The 24,597-nt window shown below is 38.9% G+C and overlaps 1 protein-coding gene across 7 annotated transcripts in view; it reads right to left on the bottom strand.

Annotated features, from left to right (window-relative positions):
* LOC117409064 (dihydropyrimidinase-related protein 1-like) overlaps nucleotides 1-17,869 on the bottom strand; it is a 39,808-nt gene extending 21,939 nt beyond the window's left edge. For 3 of the 7 annotated variants that reach the window (XM_059005354.1, XM_059005368.1, XM_059005362.1), the window contains exons 1-3: nucleotides 16,635-17,869; nucleotides 5,399-5,487; nucleotides 3,808-3,992 (exon numbers count right to left, since the gene is read on the bottom strand). In XM_059005354.1, coding sequence (XP_058861337.1) covers nucleotides 3,808-3,992; nucleotides 5,399-5,487; nucleotides 16,635-17,000 — 640 coding nt within the window. In that variant the 5' untranslated portion in view covers nucleotides 17,001-17,869. Of the gene's footprint in view, nucleotides 1-3,807; nucleotides 3,993-5,398; nucleotides 5,488-12,868; nucleotides 12,912-13,048; nucleotides 13,250-16,634 lie in introns of those variants that run through there. The other 4 variants (XM_059005375.1, XM_059005385.1, XM_059005402.1 and 1 more) reach the window with 4 other exon arrangements.
* Nucleotides 17,870-24,597: the final 6,728 nt, after the last annotated feature.

Here is a 24,597-nt window from a genome sequence, read left to right as displayed (position 1 = left end):
CAGGAGAAGTAGTTTAAAAGAGATTCGATACTTGATAGGAAGCCAATGAAGTTTAGCCAGGACTGGTGTAATGAGGTGGTACTTTTTCGTACCAGTCAAGATTCTGGCAGCTGCGTTCTGAACTTTGTAATCTATCAATTGCTTTGTATGGAAGGCCTGCAAATAGGGAGTTACAATAAGTCAAACCTAGAGGTTACAAATGCATGGATCAAAATCTCAGCATCAGTGAGAGAGAGAAAACGTCAAACTTTGGCAATCTTTCGTAAATGGAAAAAAGAGGATTTGACAACAGAAGAAATATGTGCCTCAAAAGACACTGTGGCGTCTAAGTGTACCCCAAGGCTCTTTATAGAAGCTGAGGGCTGCAGTAGATAGTTACCATAACTAAGCTGAACAAAAGTGAAAGATATCAATTGTGTTTTAGAGCCAGTAAGCAAAAGTCCAGTTTCTGCAAGACACTTGGTAGCACTAATATAGCAGAAGAAACGTTAGTATTCAATTTCAGATATAGCTGTGTGTTATCTGCATAAGAATGAAACTGAACACTGCGTCTATGGGTGATCTCACCCAGGGGCAACATGTAGATGTTAAAGAGCAGTGGACCCAAAACCGAGCCCTGGGGGACACCAGAATTAACATCCAAGTGAGCTAGTGGAGATTCACCAAATTTAACGTATTGTGTTCGTCCCGACAAATAAGACACAAACCAATCAAGAACAACACTATCTATCCCATTAACAGATTTTAGTCTGTACAAGAGTATAGAATGGTTGACAGTATCAAAGGCAGCTGATAGGTCCAAAGACAGCAACAGAGGGGGTGCACTCAAGTCAGAATTTAACAAACAGTCACTTAAGACACAAACTAAAGTCGTCTCAGTGCTGTGATTAGGTCTAAAGCCAGACTGAAATAGCTCAGATATGCTGTTAGCGGGAAGATGGTCTTATAGTTTTTGGCCACAATACGTTCTAATGTTTTAGACAAAAAAGAAAGATTTGAAATGGGACGGTATTTATTAAGACAGGATGCATCAAGGCTTTTTTAGAGGACAGGAGTAACTATTTCAGTCTTGAGAACAGAAGGAACGTGGTCATGAGACAAACAAAAATTAATAATATGAGTTAAGGCTGGAGCAAGATACTTCCCATAGCGCTGAGTCAATTTTGAAGGCCATGAGTCAAGGGAACAGGTTGTGGGCTTAGATTTAGTAATCAAGTCAAGAATCTCATCTGTGTTAGTACAGGAGAAATGGATAAGCTTTGGTGAATTGGGCAACGTATAATGGAGTCAACCTTTTCCTTAAAGGAGGAAGCAAAGTTGGTATCCCTAAAAGAAGATGGTGTATTTGGGGCAGTATCTGAACCCAGGAGAACATTAAAGGTTGTAAAGTAGTAAAGTGACAGCGCCTCAGAAACGGTCAGAACATAGACCAGTAGATTGCCATTTACGCTCAATGTGACGACCCTGGGCTTTTACTTCATGCAGCTGAGGAGTAAACCAGGGGGATTACTTGGGAGTAGATGTACTTAGTAAATTAAGATCAGTTGAAACAAGACAGTGGTCAGATACAGCAATGTCATCGTCATGGAGGTCAAGAACTTGAAGACCAGAGGTTAGTACAAGATCTAAAATATGGCCATGGTTAGGAGTTGGTGATCAAACATGTTTATAAAATCCAAAACAATCAATGACACTGAGAAAAGAAGCAACAGGTGGATAAGTGGGGGAGTCCACATGAAGCTTGAAGTCACCCATGATGATGAGTCTAGTGGTAAGCAAATAAAGCACAGTTAAAAAATTTGAGAAGGGGGGCAACATAGCAAGGCAAATTGACCAATGAAAATCATTCAGTTACTGTATTTCAAACTGTTATGTTTTATTGGAAGAGCATACTATACTAAAGAAAAAAGAAATGAAGACAGGACACTAAAAATCCATAGTAGCTTTTTTTAAAAAGCCCCAGAACCAAAGACTGGAACTTTTACCCACTGAATCACATGCTGAGCAGAGTGGAAAAAGGCCAAGATTAACAACAATTAACTCCTGCAGATTAAGCTGTTTAAATACAGATGTTGTATTATGTTCCATTTATTGTTGTTAATCTTGGCCTTTTGTTGTTACACTCTGTGCAGTTATCAATGAGGTTATGTACAACAATGCAAGTACTTGTCATGAGTGTGTTTTAACATTATTATAGTTGATGTAACGTAGGTAGTTTTTGTTATTGCCTTTTGATACTGCATGCCAACAGTCCCTATATGGTCGGGACAGTCCCGATTTCCTAGCAAATGTCCCGCGTCCCGATGCATTGGAAGAAAGTCCCGGAATTTACCCATAGAAAAAAAATGCATTTATTCTGCACAGTGGTTAGTGAAAACCACACGCTGTGCTCATGCTCTTCATGCAGCTGACACATCTGCTGATCACTAACATATACAAAAGTAAGAACACTTCATTTTCTATTTTTACTGTCATATGATAATATATATGATCAGCGTCCTACTGAGCAGTTTCCAAATGTTGGCAAGTATGACCGTATCCATAAAAAATAACTGCATTTATCCTGCATGATGGTAGATTTGGCAAATGTGTGATTCCTAAAGGTTTTTTAGCAGTTGATTCGGCATAATAAATAAGTAGCTTAGTGATTCTCTTAACTGTTTACATTGTATGTTACAGATGTATTAAGGCTTGCCATGATGTTTTGTTGTTCGTCTATTTATTCCCCCCTCCCCCACACTGGAAATTTGACAAATCACACCCTGGTTATATACCTTGTTATTTAGGGAATGAGAATTTAAAAGAGCCATTTTAAACCATTTAGCAGCAGGAGACTTCGACACAGGAATAAGAACTCGAGATGGACGGAATCTATTTCTCCCCCTTCCCTGAGGTGTTGAAATAGATCGATTAGAGCAAGGGATCCATACATTAAGTACAGAACTGGGGATCAATAATATAACGATGAAATAACAATAACATTTATAATCAAACAAACAGACAAATAAAATATTCAACAGAGGCACTGTATTTTTTTTTTTAAAAAGCCTTGCTGTTTGAAACTGTAAATGCCTTTTGATCTTCATGGTGTTCTGTTGCTAGGGTCCAACTGGTTACTAAGGAATTATCCCTGCTTTTTCTCCAACTGTCTCTCAGACACTTCATACATATTTATATAGAAATCATGTAATAAATAGTTGCCTTGATAATGTTAATATAAAACAAATTAGTCTAATGTAGTAATGTCAGAGATCAGGGGAAGCTAATACATTGATAGGTGTTGTAATTTACACAGGAAAGCGGGCATAATAAAATGGCCTAAAACAGAAATGTGCACTCCACTTTATCCTACTTTATATGTAAAGTTAGAACCACATCCATACACAATTTTAAAATACAAAGCCTTCATTCAATGCCCTCTGTATTTTAACAGCATGTTTGCTGAGTATCTATATGAAACAGCTTCTTAGTGAGGGAGCAGTTCAGTCTATACACCCATGCAATTGCTGGCCTTGTGAAGCTAACCCACTCGCCCCCTTAAACAACAAAACATTTCAGTATAAACGTGTCTAAAGATCTGATTTGCAAAACTCACTTTTATAAATTTCGAAAGTAAAAATCTACAATGCTGCTGCATTTCAACTTTAATTTAATTTTCTGTTTCGCTCAGTCGAGTTGTGTTGTTTACGTCAATATGTAAACATGTGATTTATGCATATATAAGTTGCCAAACTTTAAAAACCAGACCCATTTCTTGTATCCACCAATTGTATTATTTGCAAACCAGACACACTGTTCTAATCTTACTAATCATGGTGGTTCCTCCTGCCAGTGCTGCCATGGTCCCTTGATAAAAGTCGTCCACAGTTGTTGTTCCATGGTATGGCTTCTGCAAGTAAGTGTTCACATCAATCCCACCCGGGAGCACCATTCGTCCATTGGCCTCTATGGTCTTCACTCCACCAGGAACAATCAGGTTCTCCCCTATTTGTCTGGAGAGGAAATACAATTTAGCAATCATAGTTACTATATGTCGTCTGTGATTTTTATATTGAATATACATTTGTACATTTAAATCCCTTTAAATCCATCTCTCTCTGAAGGTTCAAAATTAATCAGATCTTTCAAGAGAATTTGTCACAGCATTTTTTTTTCTTCACCCATATACCGTATATGCATTATGCAAGCAATTATTATTATTATTTATTTCTTTGCAGACGCCCTTATCCAGGGCGACTTACAATTGTTACAAGATATCACATTATACATTATTTCACATTATACAGATATCACATTATTTTTTACATACAATTACCCATTTATACAGTTGGGTACCCTTGCTCAAGGGTACAACAGCAGTGTCCACCACTGGGGATTGAACCCACAACCCTCCAGTCAAGAGTCCAGAGCCCTAACCACTACTCCACACTGCTGCAATGTAGACAATTATTTTTACCACTGGTTCAACTTTAAAGCAGATTAAACTAGAGTCCTGCAATGGGTCGGGTACCCACAGGTGACCCGTAAAAGCGGGTCAGGTTGGGTTTGGAATGTGAACCATTTTGTGGTTTGCGGTTCAGATGCAGGTAAAAAAAAAAATAATTCAGCTCGGGTCTAAATTGGAATCACCAAAAACGTTTCTGTCCTTTCAGCATACTCATCTGCAATCCTTTCCCAAATAACGTATTTGAAGGTAAATGTACTGGTATTTCCTGCACTAAAGCAGGAGGTGATTAGGGAGGAGTCAGATGACTAGGCAGTGTTCTCGGTTTGTATTCCCGCTTGTTTGATACGTCACAAGATCCTTTTATCACGTCTGCTTGGTGATAGTAAAAGTGTCTGTGGACGAGGTGAAACAAAAGATTTATATCATGTGGTGGATAATAGTGTGAGAGGTAAATCACAAGTGTGGAATTCTTTTACAATCAGAGTGAATGACAATAATGAACATGTGACTGGATTCTGCTTTTGTGCACGACAGCCACAAAACTGGTACACCATCTCTGCGAAAGCACAGGTGTAGCTCCCTTTCAACTGGTGGCACGAAAGGAATGTATTTTATAGTAAAGTAAGTAGAGATAGTTAATACATTACAATGGTAAAATATATCCAGACCACTAGAGGAAGCTACCACACTGTATGGCCTATTGTATAAACTCAATCTGTGGAGAACGGTATATCTGTGTGTGAATGTGAGAGCATGAGAGTCAGTCAGCGCAGGCACTAGGTACAGGACAAACACTTGCATGTTCAGTTGCAGGTCGTATTAAAGTGGGTTGGGTAGCGGGTAAGTGGGTCGGGTCCTGTAGTAGCGGGTCCGGGTCAGAAGCGGTGCATATATTGTATCACCATCATCATCATCATGAGATCATTGAATTACAGGTAGCTGAGAACTTACTTTATCAACCCATCTTCCAAATAGATATCTGCATAGAAGGACTGATCGTCGTTGATGATTCTGCCTCCTTTGATAAGCAATCGGTCACTCTAGAAAGCAAAAAGAAATGCATTCATCATCATCATCATCATTATCATCATCACCATCATCCTTTCCCAGGTCTATTTTTTCCATTGTTCTTATCAGTCCATAGACACTTTTATGACTTAATCATCACAGGGATATTTTAATTTGCTATGCAGTTCTCCTTTGTCATAAAGAAGCTTATTATAGTGCAGAACGATTTGGATGGACTATGGATGGAATCCCGGTCCCCTGAAAGAGAAGATGACCAACAACCAATACTTTTGGGATATGCCTGCCACAGGTAGGGTATTTACTGAGCATTTTATGTCAGAGCGGCCGATAAGCCCCTCTGGTAAGTGACGTCCTCGGTCCCGCCTACCGAGGGATTAAGTAGTTACTCCACAGAGATCACGTTCTCTTTTGCATCAAACCCACGAATGCTAGTGATGCGACCTCGCAAGGTTTGTTGGTCGTCCTCTTTCACTGAAATGTCATTATTCCCTTTCAATTCGAAGACGACCAACAACCTACAATACTTTTGGGAAAGTATATCAAAGCCATAGCGAGGGAGCGTGAGCGGACAGCAGATGAGGGACGTCTCGCTACCACCAAACTAATCTTTGTGGTGTAAGCGTGCAACCTCAAGGACCTTTGTGCCTAATGAAGGCATGGAGGGATCTACCACATTGAATCGGTAGAACCTGGTGAATCTATGTGGAGTAGACCAGCTAGCTGCAGTACAAATATCAGCCAATGAGGCACCTCTGGGGCTCCTGAGTGGTGCATCCAGTAAAGGCGCTCCACGTGGAGACACCACTCAACCAGTCATCTAGGTAATTCAACACCCTGATCCTTGTAGCCGCAAGGGGGTTAAGATGGCATCCACACACTGAAAACGTGTGGGGGGCTAAGGAGAGGCTGAATGGCAGCACGGAAGATGCTTCCCTCAAAGGTGAAGCAGAGGTATTTCCAGTGGGTGGGACGAATAGGGACCTGAAAATACGCATCCTTTAAGTCCACAGTGGTAAACCAGTCGCCCAGCCGGACTGACTGGAGGATGTGGCGATATGTGACCATCTGGAACCTACTCTCCTTCAAGAACACGTTGAAGTGTCTCAAGAATGAGGCACAGGTCCCCGTCCTTTTTTGGCACTAGAAAGTACCTTGAGTAGAACCCCTCTTCTTGAGAGGTGTGTTCTACGACGTGTATGGCTTGTTTGAGAAGTAATGTTTTTACTTCTTGCCTGCGGGCCAAGACCTGTAGAGGGTTGCTCACGGAAGTAACCGTGATCCCTTGAAAGAGAGGAGGCCCCGTGTGGAACTGTAGCGCGTAACCGGTTTATATGATGGCAAGCACCCAAGAGTCTTAGGTGCAGTTGTGCCAGTATTGCAGCTGGTGTTGTGAGAATGGGTGGGTCTGTGATCCTTCATTGGCCATTAGGGCATAAAGAATCCTTGCCCAGAACTCCTACCGGAGGGGCTTGCACTAGGGCCGCTATTGTGGAATCCACCAGCGGGAACTGCGCTAGTCCCAGCGCCTCTGCACCTTCCAAGGAGGCCAGCAGGCTGCGTGCTGTGATACACTCAGCGCAGAGGCCGGTCGGTGCCTGGAAGACTGTACCTCCTCCAGAAAATCCGGGTGGGGGGTGAAGCTTGCACCGGTCTGAAAACAGAACGGGGCTGCTTTCCAGGGAACCTGGAGGAAGCTGGAGGCACGCGCCATGAGTGCTCAAACCAAGCTCGATGGAGAGGTAACCTCAGTCTCTAAGGTTATTTCAGAGCTGGGCCCTGTCTCCTGGGTCACTTCCTGGACCTCTGTCTCCTGCTGCTCCAAAGAGTCCCCATCCCAGGAGACCTCAATCGAGATTGCGTCTTGGTCCTTCTCGCTCATCACCTCGTTTCGGTCTGAGACGTCCACAACCGCCGGTAAGGGAGGGGTCAGTACTGGGGCAGGTGCTGGAGGCGGAGCTGGGGCAGGCGCAGGGGGCAGATACTGCTGAGATGTCCTTTGCCTGCCTACCATGCCTTGCTCGCTTACTGCTTCTCAAGGGAGACCATGAGCGGCTGTGAGCTTGGTGGGCTGGAGCCTGTGTACAGGGTATACCCTGTTACGGGCTGGAAGGCAGGTGGATGAGGGGGGAGGATGGGGCTCCCAATGCTGCAGAGGGCTCAGCTGAACTGGCTGAGGAAGCCGCTCATGTGAACTCTGCAAGCCTCCTGCGCAAGGTCCAAGCCTGGGACGCTGCACAGATCAAGCAGAACGTCTCATCTCCTAAGGCAGAGGAGGTGTGCTGCATCCTCAAGCACTTGACACATAAGAGGGGCTTGTCCTGTGGGGGAAGCATCCCTCCACAGGACGTGCAAGGGTGGAACTTGGACATAGAGCTGCCAGGAGCATTTACTGTAGGGGTGTCTGTGCACCAATGCATCGAATTCTGAGGCTCTGAGGCACCGAAGCGCCGAGGGGACCAAAGGTATCGATGCAGAGAGTGCCTGTGCACCAAAGGCGCCGAAGCACTGAGGCGTAGAGACTCTGGAGCACCGCGGGTGCCGAAGCACCGAAGCGTCGTGCCCTAAGGCACCGATGTGGCGAGTGAACTGAAGGCACCGATGCAGGGAGCATTTAAGCACTGAGGGCACGAAGCACTGAGGAGTCGAAGCACAGATGCAACGAGGGTGTCAAAGTACCGATTTGGGGGATGGTATCTCAGTTACTACCATTATTGTGATACTTCCATTATCCAGCTGGTGACATCTTCTTTTCACCCAGATTATTCTCTACCACTTTCTTAAACTCCTGCTGCTTTTTTTAATTACAGCTCTTATTCACACAATGTTTTAAAGGCAGCAATATACCACGGTTGCATGACTCAACCTCCTCCATGGGCTTCAATATTTGGGTGAATAAACAGTGCTGCTTGCTGCTCCTATTTCACTTGGACACACTTATTAAATCTATTTTCTTATCCACTTCCAGAATGGACTTGCCCTTTACCAAGTCTGAACATTATTAGTAATTTCATAATTTCCTTTTTCATATTTATACACATGCTTGTAATTCAGGCTGTATTGCATTGGTACTCTGTCCTAATATCTGGGACACCTTTTATTGCAATTTCACATAACCAGATTACAGACAAGGTTGTCCAAGATTAGTGCTAACCAGAGTCTGTGAATCCAGACAATTATTTGGATTGGCTTTCATGTTGGCTTTCATATTGTTTAAAACCATACTTCTAAATGCTGTAGCCCTTTTAATAGTATATTATTCCTTTTTCTTATTTACCCACGGTGAAGGGAAAGTCACCTTTTTGTCAATTGTTTTCTGTATTCTTTAAAAGCAAAACATTGTGTCCATGTTGCATGCATTGATGTAAGATCAAAAAATGAATTGGGGGTGAGCTACACAAGGGTTTGTAGTGTAATTACTTTGTGAAAAAGCCCAAAATACATATATATATATATATATATATTGTATGGAGCTGTAACTAAAGGTAGAAAATTCAACATTCAAGCAAAACAAACAATGTCAGTTATTGAACTGTCATGTTTGGATGTTGCGCTAGTCTAATTCCCAATTGGCTTTCAGCATTAAAGAATGCTGCCTGCACATGTGAAGGCTTTGACAAGAACAGAATTAAGACAAAAGGTTATAAACATGACTACAAGCATTTGTCAGTGATTTTAGAAATGTCTTATATCCCCAACAGACCAACCCTTTTGGAGAAGGCTTTCCTGTTGCTGTACTTAGTGTGTCATAAGCAGGGGTTCCCAAACTGTGGGTCGCGGCCCAAAGGTCCCGGGTGGGCCATGGGAGCAGTGACATTCTATGTATTTTTTTCTATTAATAGTGAAATGCAGGCGCCGGCGGCAGCTGTAACTGTAGAAAAAATAAAGCGTAGCAAGACAGTGTTGGCGGACTGTCAATCAAAGCAGAAATTCACAAATCAGAGCTAACAGACTGCCTACTTGTAGGCGGGATGAGAGCGAGAGCTCTGACAATAGGGCGGTGTTAAGGTCAGGTGGTCCCTCTGCTGGCAGATGTAAAAAGCGTGTTCAGTATTTGCAAAATGACAGTATGTCGAATCCGAACATAAAAAGGCAGCTACAGGAGTTTGAGTGCATTTGTACCGTGGGCTCAGTTTTGAGGTGCTGGAATGGTTTTGTTCTTTTGTAGAAACGTTTTCATACTAACTTTTATACTTCATAACATTCATTTAAAAATTCAATCCATGCCTATGATGAATACGTTTTTGTGAGTAACTAGTTATTAACATTTAAAATATTGAGTACTATGGTATATGTTTCGATAGTAACTAAATCAAGTTATTAATCAAATTCATAAATCTTGTTACATATCGGTAATTGATTTAACTGATTCAAAAGGCTTGCTTTTTTCTGTATTGTGCACATTCATCTTTTTTGTGCATGACAGTTCCGCGTGAGAGGTAACGGCTGGACGTTTTAGTTACACAGTGTTCAGAAATTGTGATTTAAGATTTATGTTTTTGTGCACGTTGTACTGGTTTTATTCAAAAGTGATTCCTGTTCAGGTATTAATGAATGGGAATAATAAGAGACATGCACTTATTTCTTGTTTGATCAAGAAAAATAACTGCATTTCTAAAATGTTCAATTGTACAAAGGTACCTAATTTAAAGGTTAGATAAAAGCATCTGTTTAGTTTTTGCAATTTATTTCATTTACTAGAATTAAAGTGTTTTAAAAATATATATTTTCACTTAGTGCATGTTCTATGTGATTTCCATCTTTCACTATATTTATTCAAATAAATAAAGGACAGTTTAGATTAGGTTTATTTATAATGTTACAGGTTTAAACGTATGAAATGTTTTTAATTTGACATTTTCCCAAGGAGTGCTATTAGTGGGCCGCTGTGCCTTAGAAGCTGAACAGGTTGGCCTCGGGTAAGAAAGTTTGGGAACCCCTGTGACAGAGGACCATCATCGCTGTTTTAAAGGGTGTTTCAGAGAATGTATCAGGGCAGACTAATGAAGACAGCCTGGCTCCTGTGTACTGCAAGTAGAATTGTTTTACAGAGTGAATTTCCATTGTTCCATTGTTCCAAATGTACAGACACTTCAATAAGCTGATAAAAGCGCTGGCTGATGATTACCTAACAATGCACAGCTGCAAGCTCAGATCTTACAAAATTCATGTCATAGTCCATAGTCAAAAAAAATCCAGGAAAAAACACACAAATACCTGTGCACTAAGAATGAAACCGTCTAAAGCTATTTCTTTATCACTAACACTAACAAAGTGTCTTTAAAGAAAAAAGGAGCGAATTCAGATCATATTGATACATTATGTGATGCAGACAGTTAATGGGGCGTGACTTGTTTTTTATATTGTAATAGCAACCTTAGTTGACAAATGACAATCTCATACTGAATCCAGATGACACTGATTACTGTAACCCAGACCCTGATTACTGTAATCCATTCCCTACGTGTACATGCTAACCGTAGCCCTCCGCTTCACTGCACACAACCAATGAGGCAGTAATGCAGTAAGCTCAAGTCCATCTGTGCACATCATCACACTAAATCCTCTATGACATTCATATGTTATCTAACATACAGAGTACACCTTCACAAATAAAGTAACAATGGGAAGATAAGCTAATAATCATATTAAAAATGCTCAGGGCACCAATATCAGCAGCTGAAATAGATTTTGAAACCTCTTAAGGTCATAGCATATTCTTTTAGAAATCATTATCGATTGTTTAAGCTACCTGTAAAACCTGAATTATTCTACTGATATTTTATTTCCAGTAAAATATTATTGGATCAGCTTGGTGTCTTACAAATGTTTTTTTGTTTTGTTTTGTTTTTTTCTAAGAGGGACGTAATCGATAACCCAATGCTACATAAAATGCTAAAATAGTTATCTTTATCACAGTTGTTTTTTTGTTTTGTTTTGTTATTTGGTATATTTCAAAAGCCACTACTGGGAACCATAAGCAACATGTAACTCAAGGATAACAGACAGACATGAAGAACAAGGCAGAGTAATTGACTGACTGACAGGCATTGCACAGGGATGTTCAACAGTTTACTGGCAGATAGGAAATTAAAACAATACAGAAAGTATTTCCGTTTCCATTGCTTCAAAGTCAATCATCTTGTAAAAGCACTTGACAAATATGAACAAATAGAGAACAAAAAGAAAATAACCCAAACCCAATGTAGTAGATTTTCTAAGTTTAAGTACCATACTGTATGTCAACCAAATAAAAATGTGACATAATGCAAGCTTCATTGTCCCTCCCAAGACTGATTCATTTGTCATGCAAATTAATTGTCTGAAATATCCTGTAATATAAGAACGCTGCATCTCCCATTTGCAAGACAGCAGTTCTGATAAACACTGAAGGAGATGATAGGAGGTGCATGGCAAGCAGTTGCTTCTGTATCCAGGACTATAGAAAAGCAATAGAATAAAGCAGGAATTCGCAATACAGCTTATTGGCAGTGCTATGGCATTATGGCAGGTGGTTTTTTTTTGTTTTTTTTGTTTTTTTGTCTAACCACAATATGGGCCAAGTGAAATTGTTCATAATATGTATTAGTATAATAGGTAAATCAAATTAAAACTTTAAACAGATGGTTAGATAGATAGACCGATAAAGCTGTGTGGGTGAATTGCCTAATTCTCCCAACGACTATAATCGCAAATTGAACGGCCAACCGTAAATAAAAGGGCCGCCCGTGTATCAACAATGCATGTTTCAACATTCACCAAGGTTAGTCTTATCTTGAAGACATTCATAGTGAAAACATTCATTTCTGATTGACGGAATTAGCATGTTTCATTAATTAATGTGGCTAAAGATGTTATTGTGCAAGAACCATTGTTCTATATAAGCAGTACAGTCAGTAGGTGTTGCCTTTGCTATGGCGATTTCTGTCCATGATAATCTAGTGCATATTGGCCAAATGTTTTCTCATTCCTGTGTGCTATATTCAATAAAAAAAAAAATACGAGGATATGCCGTAGGATTTGCTTATGAGTATTCCCCCTCCATCTTCTGTCCCGTGTATTTTATCATCTCCAACCACCGTGTTGAATTCGATAGAAAACAAAATCTAAATTGCTTACGCTTCATGTTAGTGACATTATATTCTGTAAATCTGTGCACCCCCGACAACCCCGAAAGTGGTATATAAGGTAGGCGCTTCTTATTACTATGCATTTATATAATCAGGCACCGTGAACCAGTGTTAGCTTTAAGAAACGCGTTTTTCATTAACTGCCTTTTCAAAGTTCAAAAAGAGAAATTATATTTTCTTTCTTGACATCGGTAACACATCAATCAAGTGCCAACGTCCTGTTAAAGTTAAAACGCAATAAGCAGCCTTGGTCACAACACGTTACCTTGACATGCATTACTCCCATTGTAGCTTCTTTTTCTGACTGCTAATCTAATATCACATCTTCTACAGGTATTACTGCAACTGCTTATGGACCAGAACGCTGCCACTAAGTCCAACACAAACACTTGATTCCGAATGATCGACACAAGCATAGGAGATGCAGCATCAGAATGTATCTTACCGTTATGCGAGGGATGCTCTTTTTGCCTTGATAACCAGTCACCGACATGATTATTTCCAACGTTCAAACAAAGACCCCAAGTCAGTTAAAACGTATCTTTTTTTATTAGGTCAGGGACCTCTCAAGTATGAGATCAGTAAATCTGCCACCTTTATGTTGCAAATAATAAAACGACGTGCCTCCCCCCACAAGGAGTTGTCTACAGCTCCTACTAGAGGCTGCAGCGCCCTCTTCATTGAGAATACTTAAAACATTTCACATCGACTCCCGACCAGCTGTGCTCTCTATCTACATAGCAGGCCTGTCTATGATTCTGATGTCTATTTGTCGTTAACATGGCTTTATTTATGTATGTATATATATATATATATATATATATATATATATATATATATATATATATATATATATATATATATATATATATATAGATATAGATAGATAGATAGATAGATAGATAGATAGATAGATTACTTTGTTTTCATTGTGATGCAACAGGGGTGCAGCATTGTGTGTGATCTTTAGTGATGGTGTAGGTAATGTGGTACCTGTACTAAAACATGACCCGTGTAAGGTCAGAAAATTGTACGCTGTCAAAAGTTGTACATTTGTATTTCAAGTATTTTAATGCATGTGCCAGTTTATGTACCAGTTATTTTTTCGTTTATATATATATATATATATATATATATATATATATATATATATATATATATATATATATAGACAGATAGATAGATAGATAGATAGATATAGATAGATAGATAGATAGATAGATAGATAGATAGATAGATAGATAGATAGATAGATAGATAGATATACACACATGTACACTGATAGCGGTATAGCCTACAGTACAGTGTGAAGCAAGAGAGTATTGAATAGGCTACTGATCTATGCTTGCTGTAAATATATACCTTTCAGAACCCTTAATTATGTTCATAAGTTGTTACAGTCCTTAACATTGCGTTATGACAATATGCAGATTTAAGCTCTTGGAATCTACATTATTTTCAAATGTGTACATCTGATTGTGTTTCCATCATTTAAATAGATGGCTAGAATATATAATAATAATTGTATTGAATGAGGTGTATATGCATGCTGCCTGTGTGCACTGTATACCAAGGACTCAACGTTAGATATGATATGTTGGCTATAGCTAGATAAGTTTGGAAATAAAATAGTGTTTGTGGTATACCTCTTCACTCTATATAGGAATGTCACCATGTTAAATGTAAGCATTTACATGGTAACCCCCCATTGGAGTTGACTTTTGTTTAACAACTTTGGGTCCAATACACTCATAAGAACATAAGAACATAAGAAAGTTTACAAACGAGAGGAGGCCATTCAGCCCATCTTGCTCGTTTGGTTGTTAGTAGCTTATTGATCCCAGAATCTCATCAAGCAGCTTTTTGAAGAACACTCAGAGCACATTGCATTTGTAAAATGCTGTTTGTTTGTTTTTTTCTTGTTTTTTTGTTATTTTTTTCAGTATAATAAGTTAAAAAGTAAATAAACAACAAATAAACACGTTTGTTGATACCACGCAAGACGTGCAGGGGCGATGGGAACAGTCAAGTAAAATAGCATGCAAGGCATTTATTAACGAGCTAACACAGGACTGTAAGCGATCTGCAAAAACAAACAAACAAAAATACTACTCAGAGTTGTTGTGATCTTAGTATAGCCCCATAACATCAAAGACTATTGCACTTAAAATACACATCTCTTATGATAATAATTTAAAAAGTTATATTGACACCTTTTAAAATTAGATCTCCAGCCATATAAGGCCAATTAATTCGGAAGTGCTGTGATTAGTAAAATCACTACGAACAAGACAAACCGTATATCACCCACACAATCCTATATGTTTATATTTTTGATAACCAAATTAGTTGCTCATCAGTTAAAGTCACATACATTTGGTGAATTGTGAAAAAAAATGATATTAAAAAAAAACAAAAAAAACTTTAAGGGCCAAATGGGCGTTTCCTTGTTTTGATATCTAAACTTCACCAGTAACCGCAGTAACTTGCAGCGGCTTTAGAGTTGCTATCCATGGTGCTGGACGAAATCCTAACCATTTTATTCACTACTGAAATATCACCGATAAACTATAAGCCTGTTGGATTTAAATCACCCAGAATAACCTTCCATTCAGCATATTAAATGAATGTGCTTGTGTTGAAATCCTACTGGGCGGGACCTATACAGGAATAACATTCAATGTGGACATTTTAGCAACATGTGTAAAAAATAGGAGCCGGTGTTACGCAGATTTCTGTATCCCCATAGAATTCTGTATCCCCTTAGATTTGACGCCTGCGTATATCACGACCGCTATACGTGAACGCTTGATGTTTATGAACAGCATTGACTTGTGATAAAATTAAAATGTGTTTTAAAAGAAAAATACAGTTTTATAAGGTTACTTTTAATCAATGGTTTCGTGTATTCATTAACGCAGGAGGCTGAGCGTACTGTAGAAAATCAGTTGTGTTAAATGCGCTGTTTTATTTTGCTACAGAATTAGTTTGGTCTTGTTTTCAATATTTGTTGCAAACTGCAGCAGAACTCAATGGCAGTGCTTGAGAGCACAGCGGGATTCGGGCACAGGAATATTGCGCATCCACGTCCAGCTTTGAAAAACTGCATCTGCACAGGCATGGAATCATGCGGGGATACAGAATTCTATGGGGATAAGAGAAATCTGCGTAACACCAGAAATGAGCTTAATAAAAGAAACGCTGCAAAGGCCACGTCATATACGCATGAACAATATTAGCCTACTGAATGCTGTAGGCTTTACGGTAAAGTTTGTTGGGTAGTCGGGAAGCTACCGATGTATTTTCATTCATTAAAATAAACAACTACGTACATACGTAATGTTTGCCGTCTTGTTGTTGGAATGTTGCAGAATATTACGACAGTACAGTTTTTTTCTCCATGTCATAATATTGGAAATGCATCTGAATTACACACCAGAATCATGGTTAATGCTGTGGCGTTATGTTGAGATCATGCGGGGTTTAAAAAAAATCGCCCACCTGCCCTGAGAGCAAATCTATTATGCAGTGGTCTATTTATACTAGTAAGATATATGGCTGACACTGCAGATTATTGAAAAATAGAACGCACTGCGGTTTAAGTCTTACTAAAAACTAGTTCAAGGTGGCAAGGTGTGTACAGTATAATGCATAGTCATATCGCATGAGTTACTCTTAGGCGTCACTGTTAAATTAAATAATTAAGAATCAGACATACATCACACGGGTCAGATTTTCTAAACCCATTTTGTAATACTATTATTGAATCGGAAAACATGTACCTATTCTATTAGGGTTAGCACCTCATAAGATCTAGAATGAGTTCCCAAAAATGTCCAGTACTAGGTGAAAGAGGTGATACAATACAGAAATACATCTGATCAATATGATTCCAAACATTAAATACTAGACTTTAAAAAAAAGTACATGTTTGCACTTGAAAAGTTTCAATAATACAATCAAGCATGTGCCTGCAATGCGATGCTCTATTTACATTGACACAAAATAATCAGTTTGTATCTGTGCCGTACCTTTCCATTCTCCTGGCCCTGCAGAAACTCTTTCCCGGTCGGGTACCTGATTTCCACTCCTGGCGTCTTGTCCTCTCTGTCACCGGGAGAGCTGATTACTGACCCAGAGACCTCGCTCACATCACTAGCGGTCTCGCTGAAACTGTCCCCATCCAGCACCTCTCTGCTATCGCTCCTGGGGGTCCGGGACCCCTTTTTGCCGACGCTGTAAGCATCAAAATCTATAGTCTTGTTCTCATAGGCACCCTCAACTGAAGCAAACATACCCCACGATTTCTGCCGCGGAGTCTGTGCCGTGGTCCCCGGTCTGGCCAGGTACACGGGTAAGTCATCTTCTTTATCCCAGTTTCCCCTTCGGTCATTCATTCTAACTGCGAATCAAAGACAAATCCCGCTTCAGGAGACGCTAATCACTTTAATACCCTCCCCAAAAAGAACTCATCCGCACCACAGATAGCTGTGAAACAATCGTAATGTGCTTCAATTTGAGTTATACAAACAGGGAATCCAATATTTCTTTACGACCTTCGTCATACAAAGGATTACAGCACTGCAATGCACAGCTCCTCGGCAGTTCACCCGGCACACGAAAAATAACACTGCGCCTCACTACACGAGTCCTGACATACGTAATGATGTAAACAATCGCCGGATTCAAGATCATGCAGCACCTAGCACAGGAGCAGGTTAATAGACCACACCGGGCACGCACATGTAAAAGAACAAATTACGTTATCTACGGCTTCTGAAGAACCTATTCGTAATGAAAAAGAACAAAGCCAGGTACCTAATGCCTAAAACGACAAAGAGACAACTGTTTCTTATTTAATATTAATTCAGATTTTTATAGCCTATATATATATATATTTTTTTTTTATTTGCATTAAATTAACTGCTTGGTGGATCCTTTGTAAATCAATGCTGCTGTCGACGTTTTCTTTACTAGTTGAAAAGAGGCTCCCTGCTTTAGGGAGAAAGAACGCGAAGCAATAGAAAGATCCTGAAGTGGTCAGATTTTGTCTCTCAAGTCCGCATCCCACAGCAGCAAGGAGTCCAGTGGACACGATCCACAGAGTGAAGTGGTGGTGAGTTGGAGACTTGAGACAGCTCCTGTGACACGGAAGTGATATAAAACGTCTTGGTGCTGCATACAATGGCCTGCTTCAGTCTGTTTTAGTAGTTGTCAGGGTTTTTTCAAGGAGTAGTGATGACTGGGTGAATTTTCACGCAGCAATCAGAGTGGTTTTGTATTAACTTGGAGTTATATAGAAAAGGAGGGGGTATCCCTCCCTGCAATAACGCATTCACGTCACGAGGAGCTGTCCTTCAGCACGGACTGTATTAAAGCTCGCGGCAGTCTTCCCGGGGCATTTTGTAGCGCATACTGAAGGGTCATGAATGCGTCTCTTTTAAAATAGTTCGTTTTCCCAGTGATAGGCTAGTAATAAAGTAGACATTACTCTTATTATAAACATGATGTATTACAGTAAACCAAAACGGTGTCGTGTGTACTGTGCCACCCAGCCCACAATTAACAGTGTCATTTAAAACTAGTTAATGTGCCCAATTCATTCTTTTACCAATGCCATTTCTAAATTGTTGCAAGACAGTAGTTCTTAACTGTTTAATATTGATAAACACGGTCATTGCAAAATCTATCATTAGCTTCTGTTAACAAACTGCCTATAAACACTGGTGTACAGTGATTGGAAGTCAAACAGCTGATTAAAACATAGGGCAAGAAATACAACAATGCTCCACCTTATATGTATAAGATTATCAAGTGAACATTGCACTAATAATGCAATACTTCTGAGCTAATATAGTGCTTTGTCTATCCAAATAGTAGAAATGATGTGATTAACTGAATTTATACCAATACTGTACATATCTGGTCTGAGCAGATGCAAAGCATTTATGATCAGGACAGACACAATTGTGCCTTGATGAGATGTGGTATTCATCTGACCTAATAGAACAAGTCACAAATGTATAATACATATACCCAGGTATTGGCAAGAGTACCTACTGCTATTCTTCCAATTCTTTTCAAATTTATAGTATGGACAAATAAGAATACAAATGGTCACATGACATTAAAAAAAAAAAAAAAACATTAAAGGCCAATTTTGACCCAATATATGAGGTTTTTGCCAGTGATTTTATTTTTTTTGTTTGTTTTTGCAAAACTCAAAAAATGCTAATTATCAAGAAATACAAGACTCATGATACTGTCACAATGCTCCATCGGTCTGGAAGAAAGAAGGTTCTTTCACCAAGAACAAGTAGAAGAATTGTGAGGAAAGTTAATAACAATTCGAGATTGACTGCCAAAGATATTCAAAGTGAATTGGCTGCAAGTGGGACTGGGGTTTCCGTTTCAACCATAGGTCGAGTATTGCATGGTGAAGGTCTCAATGGTCACAGGCCAAGGAAAAAGCCACCCTTAGGAAAATGTCACAAGGACAGTTGCTTAAAGTTTGCAAAATGGCATTTAAATGATGGATATGAGTTCTGGTCAAAGGTTCTGTGGAGTGATGAAACAAAAATCAAGCTATTTGGTCACGCTGATAGTCGTTACGTTTGGAGAAAGTCTGGTGAGGCGTAAAAAGAAAAGGACATCATACCTACTGTCAAGCATGGAGGTGGTAATATCCTTCTATGGGGCTGTCTTTCCTCTAAAGGCACAGGAAATTTAGTTCCAATACATGGTAAAATGGATTCCATACCATACCAAAAGATACTGTCCAATCATCTGAAACCCTCTGCTACAAAACTTTGTCAGGGTAAGAATACTTTTGAATTAGCATTTTTGGAGTTGCTGAGATAAATAATTGTAGACTTCTATTTCTTGTAACTTTTTTTCCTCGACCACAAAAGGAAAAACCTTTGCTACAAAAGATTTGTCCTATAATTATTAATTTTTTTTGAGCAATTTCTAGAAATTATACATTTTTATTGGGGTATGTAAACATTTGACTACAACTGTGTGTGTGTATATGTGTGTGTGTAATAATATATATATATATATATATATATATATATATATATATATATACAGACATGCTCAAATTTGTTGGTACCCTTACAGCTCATTGAAATAATGCTTCATTCCTCCTGAAAAGTGATGACATTAAAAGCTATTTTATCATGTATACTTGCATGCCTTTGGTGAGTCATAGAATAAAGCAAAGAAGCTGTGAAAAGAGATGAATTATTGCTTATTCTACAAAGATATTCTAAAATGGCCTGGACACATTTGTTGGTACCCCTTAGAAAATATAATAAATAATTGGATTATAGTGATATTTCAAACTAATTAGTTTCTTTAATTAGTATCACACATGTCTCCAATCTTGTAATCAGTCATTCAGCCTATTTAAATGGAGAAAAGTATTCACTGTGCTGTTTGGTATCATTGTGTGCACCACACTTAACATGGACCAGAGAAAGCAAAGGAGAGAGTTGCCTGAGGAGATCAGAAAGAAAATAATAGACAAGCATGGTAAAGGTAAAGGCTACAAGACCATCTCCAAGCAGCTTGATGTTCCTGTGACAACAGTTGCAAATATTATTAAGAAGTTTAAGGTCCATGGAACTGTAGCCAACCTCCCTGGGCGCGGCCGCAAGAGGAAAATCGACCCCAGATTGAACAGAAGGATAGTGCGAATGGTAGAAAAAGAACCAAGGATAACTGCCAAAGAGATACAAGCTGAACTCCATGGTGAAGGTACGTCAGTTTCTGATCGCACCATCCGTCGCTTTTTGAGCGAAAGTGGGCTCCATGGAAGAAGACCCAGGAGGACTCCACTTTTGAAAGAAAAACATAAAAAAGCCAGACTGGAATTTGCTAAAATGCATATTGACAAGCCACAATCCTTCTGGGAGAATGTCCTTTGGACAGATGAGTCAAAACTGGAGCTTTTTGGCAAGTCACATCAGCTCTATGTTCACAGGCGAAAAAATTAAGCTTTCAAAGAAAAGAACACCATACCTACAGTGAAACATGGAGGAGACTCGGTTATGTTTTGGGGCTGCTTTGCTGCGCCTGGCACAGGGTGCCTTGAATCTGTGCAGGGCACAATGAAATCTCAAGACTATCAAGGCATTCTGGAGCGAAACGTACTGCCCAGTGTCAGAAAGCTCTGTCTCAGTCGCAGGTCATGGGTCCTCCAACAGGATAATGACCCAAAACACACAGCTAAAAGCACCCAAGAATGGATAAGAACAAAACATCAGACTATTCTGAACTGGCCTTCTATGAGTCCTGATCTGAATCCTATCGAAGATCTATGGAAAGAGCTGAAACTTGCAGTCTGGAGAAGGCACCCATCAAACCTGAGACAGCTGGAGCAGTTTGCTCAGGAAGAGTGGGCCAAACTACCTGTTAACAGGTGCAGAAGTCTCATTGAGAGCTACAGAAAACGTTTGATTGCAGTGATTGCCTCTAAAGGTTGTGCAACAAAATATTAGGTTAGCGGTCCCATCATTTTTGTCCATGCCATTTTCATTTGTTTTATTATTTACAATATTATGTTGAATAAAAAATCAAAAGCAAAGTCTGATTTCTATTAAATATGGAATAAACAATGGTGGATGCCAATTACTTTTGTCAGTTTCAAGTTATTTCAGAGAAAATTGTGCATTCTTTGTTTTTTGTGGAGGGGTACCAACAAATTTGAGCACGTCTGTATATATATATATGAGTGTGTGTGTGTACTTTAAATTCCTAATTCTTTCTGTGCCCAAATCTATTTATAAGGTTATATTTATTACTGTTATAATTATTGTACAAATGGGTCATGTGTGGGGTACAGGACAGAAAGAACTAACATTCTAAAAACAATTATTACATAATCATGATCATTTAACTTGAACTGTTTTCCTGGACAAAGAGGCAAACAATTCTGTAATTTTAAAATAAACATCCACATTCCTTTTAGATTTTTGCTTTATTAAAATGCATACTTTTACAGTTATTACAAAATTGATTTATACACAATTTACAACTCAACATACAAAAATACATTTGTTTTAACAAGTACATTGTCCATGTATTTACATTTCATTTAGGCATAGTTAATTATACATTGTGATACAGAACTTAAAAGTAATGAAGGTACAGATTTACTCGTTACATCAAAAAATGTATATACATATTTTCAGCACATTGCAGTGCTAAACAGCAATCCACAGTGAAATAACTTGGGTTTACAAACAAAAATGACACTGAATTAGAACAAGTGCCTACGTATATGTAGGGTTAAATACAGGTGATTCTGTATCTAAATGAAAAATTCTTAATACTAATATTACTTCAAAAACCCAAGGCACAATGGGGGATATTTTTTAAAGCTGTTTACTTTCAAGATAGTAGAAAAAAAATCTGCTAAATGTCACAAAATTACCCAAATCCTGTATAACTCAAGAATTTATAACAGTGTTTAAATATAATTTCTGCATGGTTAGTTTGTAGTTTTATAACTTTAACAGATGTTTTCTCCTTTCAGAAAAAAGTGTCAAAAATGGCCCCAGATGTATTTGGTTCTTAAGATCTTGAACAATGGGCAACATGACTGTAGTGTAATCCTAAAGTCTACTCCCCCTCTGCCTCCATAAGGCACTAAAGGATTCCAAAGGATTTAACTGCAAATCAATTATGTAAATTAACACTCTGCTCAAGTATAAGCACAAAACTGTATCTCTGGTATTACAGCCACATTAATGTTGAGGGATACCATTACTAAGAAAGGCCGCTGTATGAAAACCATGCTAGCTGTGTGCCAAGTGGGTAAACAGAAAAAATAAGAATATCATTTTTTCTGCAATGGTAATATTTAATTCTATTCTCGCATTTCAATTAGTTTGTAAATTAAGTTTTGAAATGAGCACCATATCAGTTCTCTGTGTCAATAGCAGCCAGTTCTTTACCGTGGTGCATCGATCAGTTGTCTTGCATCTTTTCCTATGTTGCATGCTGAAGCACAAACCATTTTGACTGCAGTTAATGCTTGTTCTGTTGGTGGTATACTGTATATAATGTCAATCAGTTGATCTTTTTGATGTAAGCGCTTAAAGACAAAGAAGAATTTAGAGGTTTTACACGAGAATTATTTCAAACTTGTTTAGTATTAAACTAAATAACCTGCAGTATTTTTGTTGATTCCAAAACAATAGTGCCAAAATAATAGGTAAACATTAGTCATTATATATATATATATATATATATATATATATATATATATATATATATATATATATATATATATATATATATATATACAGTGCCTTGCAAAAGTTTTCAGACCCCTGACCAATTCTCTCATATTACTGAATTACAAATGGTACATTGGAAATTTTGTTCTGTTTGATTTTTATTTTAAAACACTGAAACTCAAAATCAATTATTGTCAGGTGACATTGGTTTTATGTTGGGAAATATTTTTAAGTAAAATAAAAAACTGAAATATCTTGCTTGCATAAGTATTCAAACCCCACACATTAATATTGGGTAGAGCCACCTTTCGCTGCAATAACAGCTTTAAGTCTTTTGGGGTAAGTATGTACCAGCTTTGCACACAGTGTCGGAGTGATTTTGGCCCATTCTTCTTGGCAGATTTGCTCCAGGTTGTTCAGGTTGGTTGGACGGCGCTTGTGGACCGCAATTTTCAAATAGTGCCACAGATTCTCAATGGGATTGAGATCAGGACTTTGACTGGGCCACTGTAGGACATTCACCTTTTTGTTCTTGAGCCACTCCAATGTTGCTTTGGCCTTGTGCTTGGGATCATTGTCCTGCTGAAAGGTGAATTTCCTCCCAAGCTTCAGTTTTTTAGCGGACTGAAGCAGGTTCTCTTGCAGTATTTCCCTGTATTTTGCTCCCATCCATTCTTCCTTCAATTTTAACAAGATGCCCAGTCCCTGCTGATGAGAAGCATCCCCACAGCATGATGCTGCCACCACCATACTTCACTGTAGGGATGGTGTGTCTTGAGGCATGGGCAGTGTTAGGTTTGTGCCACACATAGCGCTTTGAGTTTTGGCCAAAAAGCTCTATCTTGGTCTCATCTGACCACAAAACCTTTTCCCACATCGCAGCTGGGTCACTCTCATGCTTTCTGGCAAACTCCAGACGTGCTTTCAGATGGTACTTTTTGAGTAACGGCTTCTTTCTTGCCACCCTCCCATACAGGCCAGTGTTATGCAGAGCTCTTGATATGGTTGACTGGTGCACCATTACTCCACTCCCAGCCACTGAACTCTGTAGCTCCTTCAAAGTGATTGTTGGCCTCTCTGTGGCTTCTCTCACAAGTCTCCTTCTTGTTTGAGCGCTGAGTTTTGAGGGACGGCCTTTTCTTGGCAGTGCCTGGGTGGTGTGATGCAGCTTCCACTTCCTGATTATTGATCCAACTGTGCTCACTGGGATATCCAAACACTTGGATATTATTTTGTACCCTTTCCCTAATCTATGCATTTGTATTACTTTATCTCTAACTTCTGTAGAATGCTCTATGGTCTTCATTTTCCTTCACATTCACAGCCTGACCAATGATCCTTCAACAGTGGGGTTTTCATCCAGAAACTGTGACAGCAACTTTAATGGTTCACAGGTGGAGGCCAATGGGAAGGTAATTGTGTCCTCGTTAGGGCAATTTCTTTCATCGGTATAAACTGGGAGCTTCCACAGCACAGGGGTTGAATACTTATGCAAGCAAGATATTTCATTTTTCTTAAAAATATTTCCCAACATAAAACCAATGTCACCTTACAATAACTGATTTTGAGTTTCAGTGTTTTAAAATAAAATATCAAACAGAACGAAATTTCAATGTACCATTTGTAATTCAGTAATATGAGAGAATTGGTCAGGGGTCTGAATACTTTTGCAAGGCACTGTATATATATATATATATATATATATATATATATATATATATATATATATATAAAATTGTAATGTGCG

This window comes from Acipenser ruthenus, chromosome 2 (genome assembly GCF_902713425.1).
Source record: "Acipenser ruthenus chromosome 2, fAciRut3.2 maternal haplotype, whole genome shotgun sequence".
In the NCBI taxonomy this organism is placed as follows: Eukaryota; Metazoa; Chordata; class Actinopteri; order Acipenseriformes; family Acipenseridae; genus Acipenser; species Acipenser ruthenus.
Note: the sequence above shows the minus strand (reverse complement) of the source record. Positions and strands in the feature narration are given on the sequence as shown.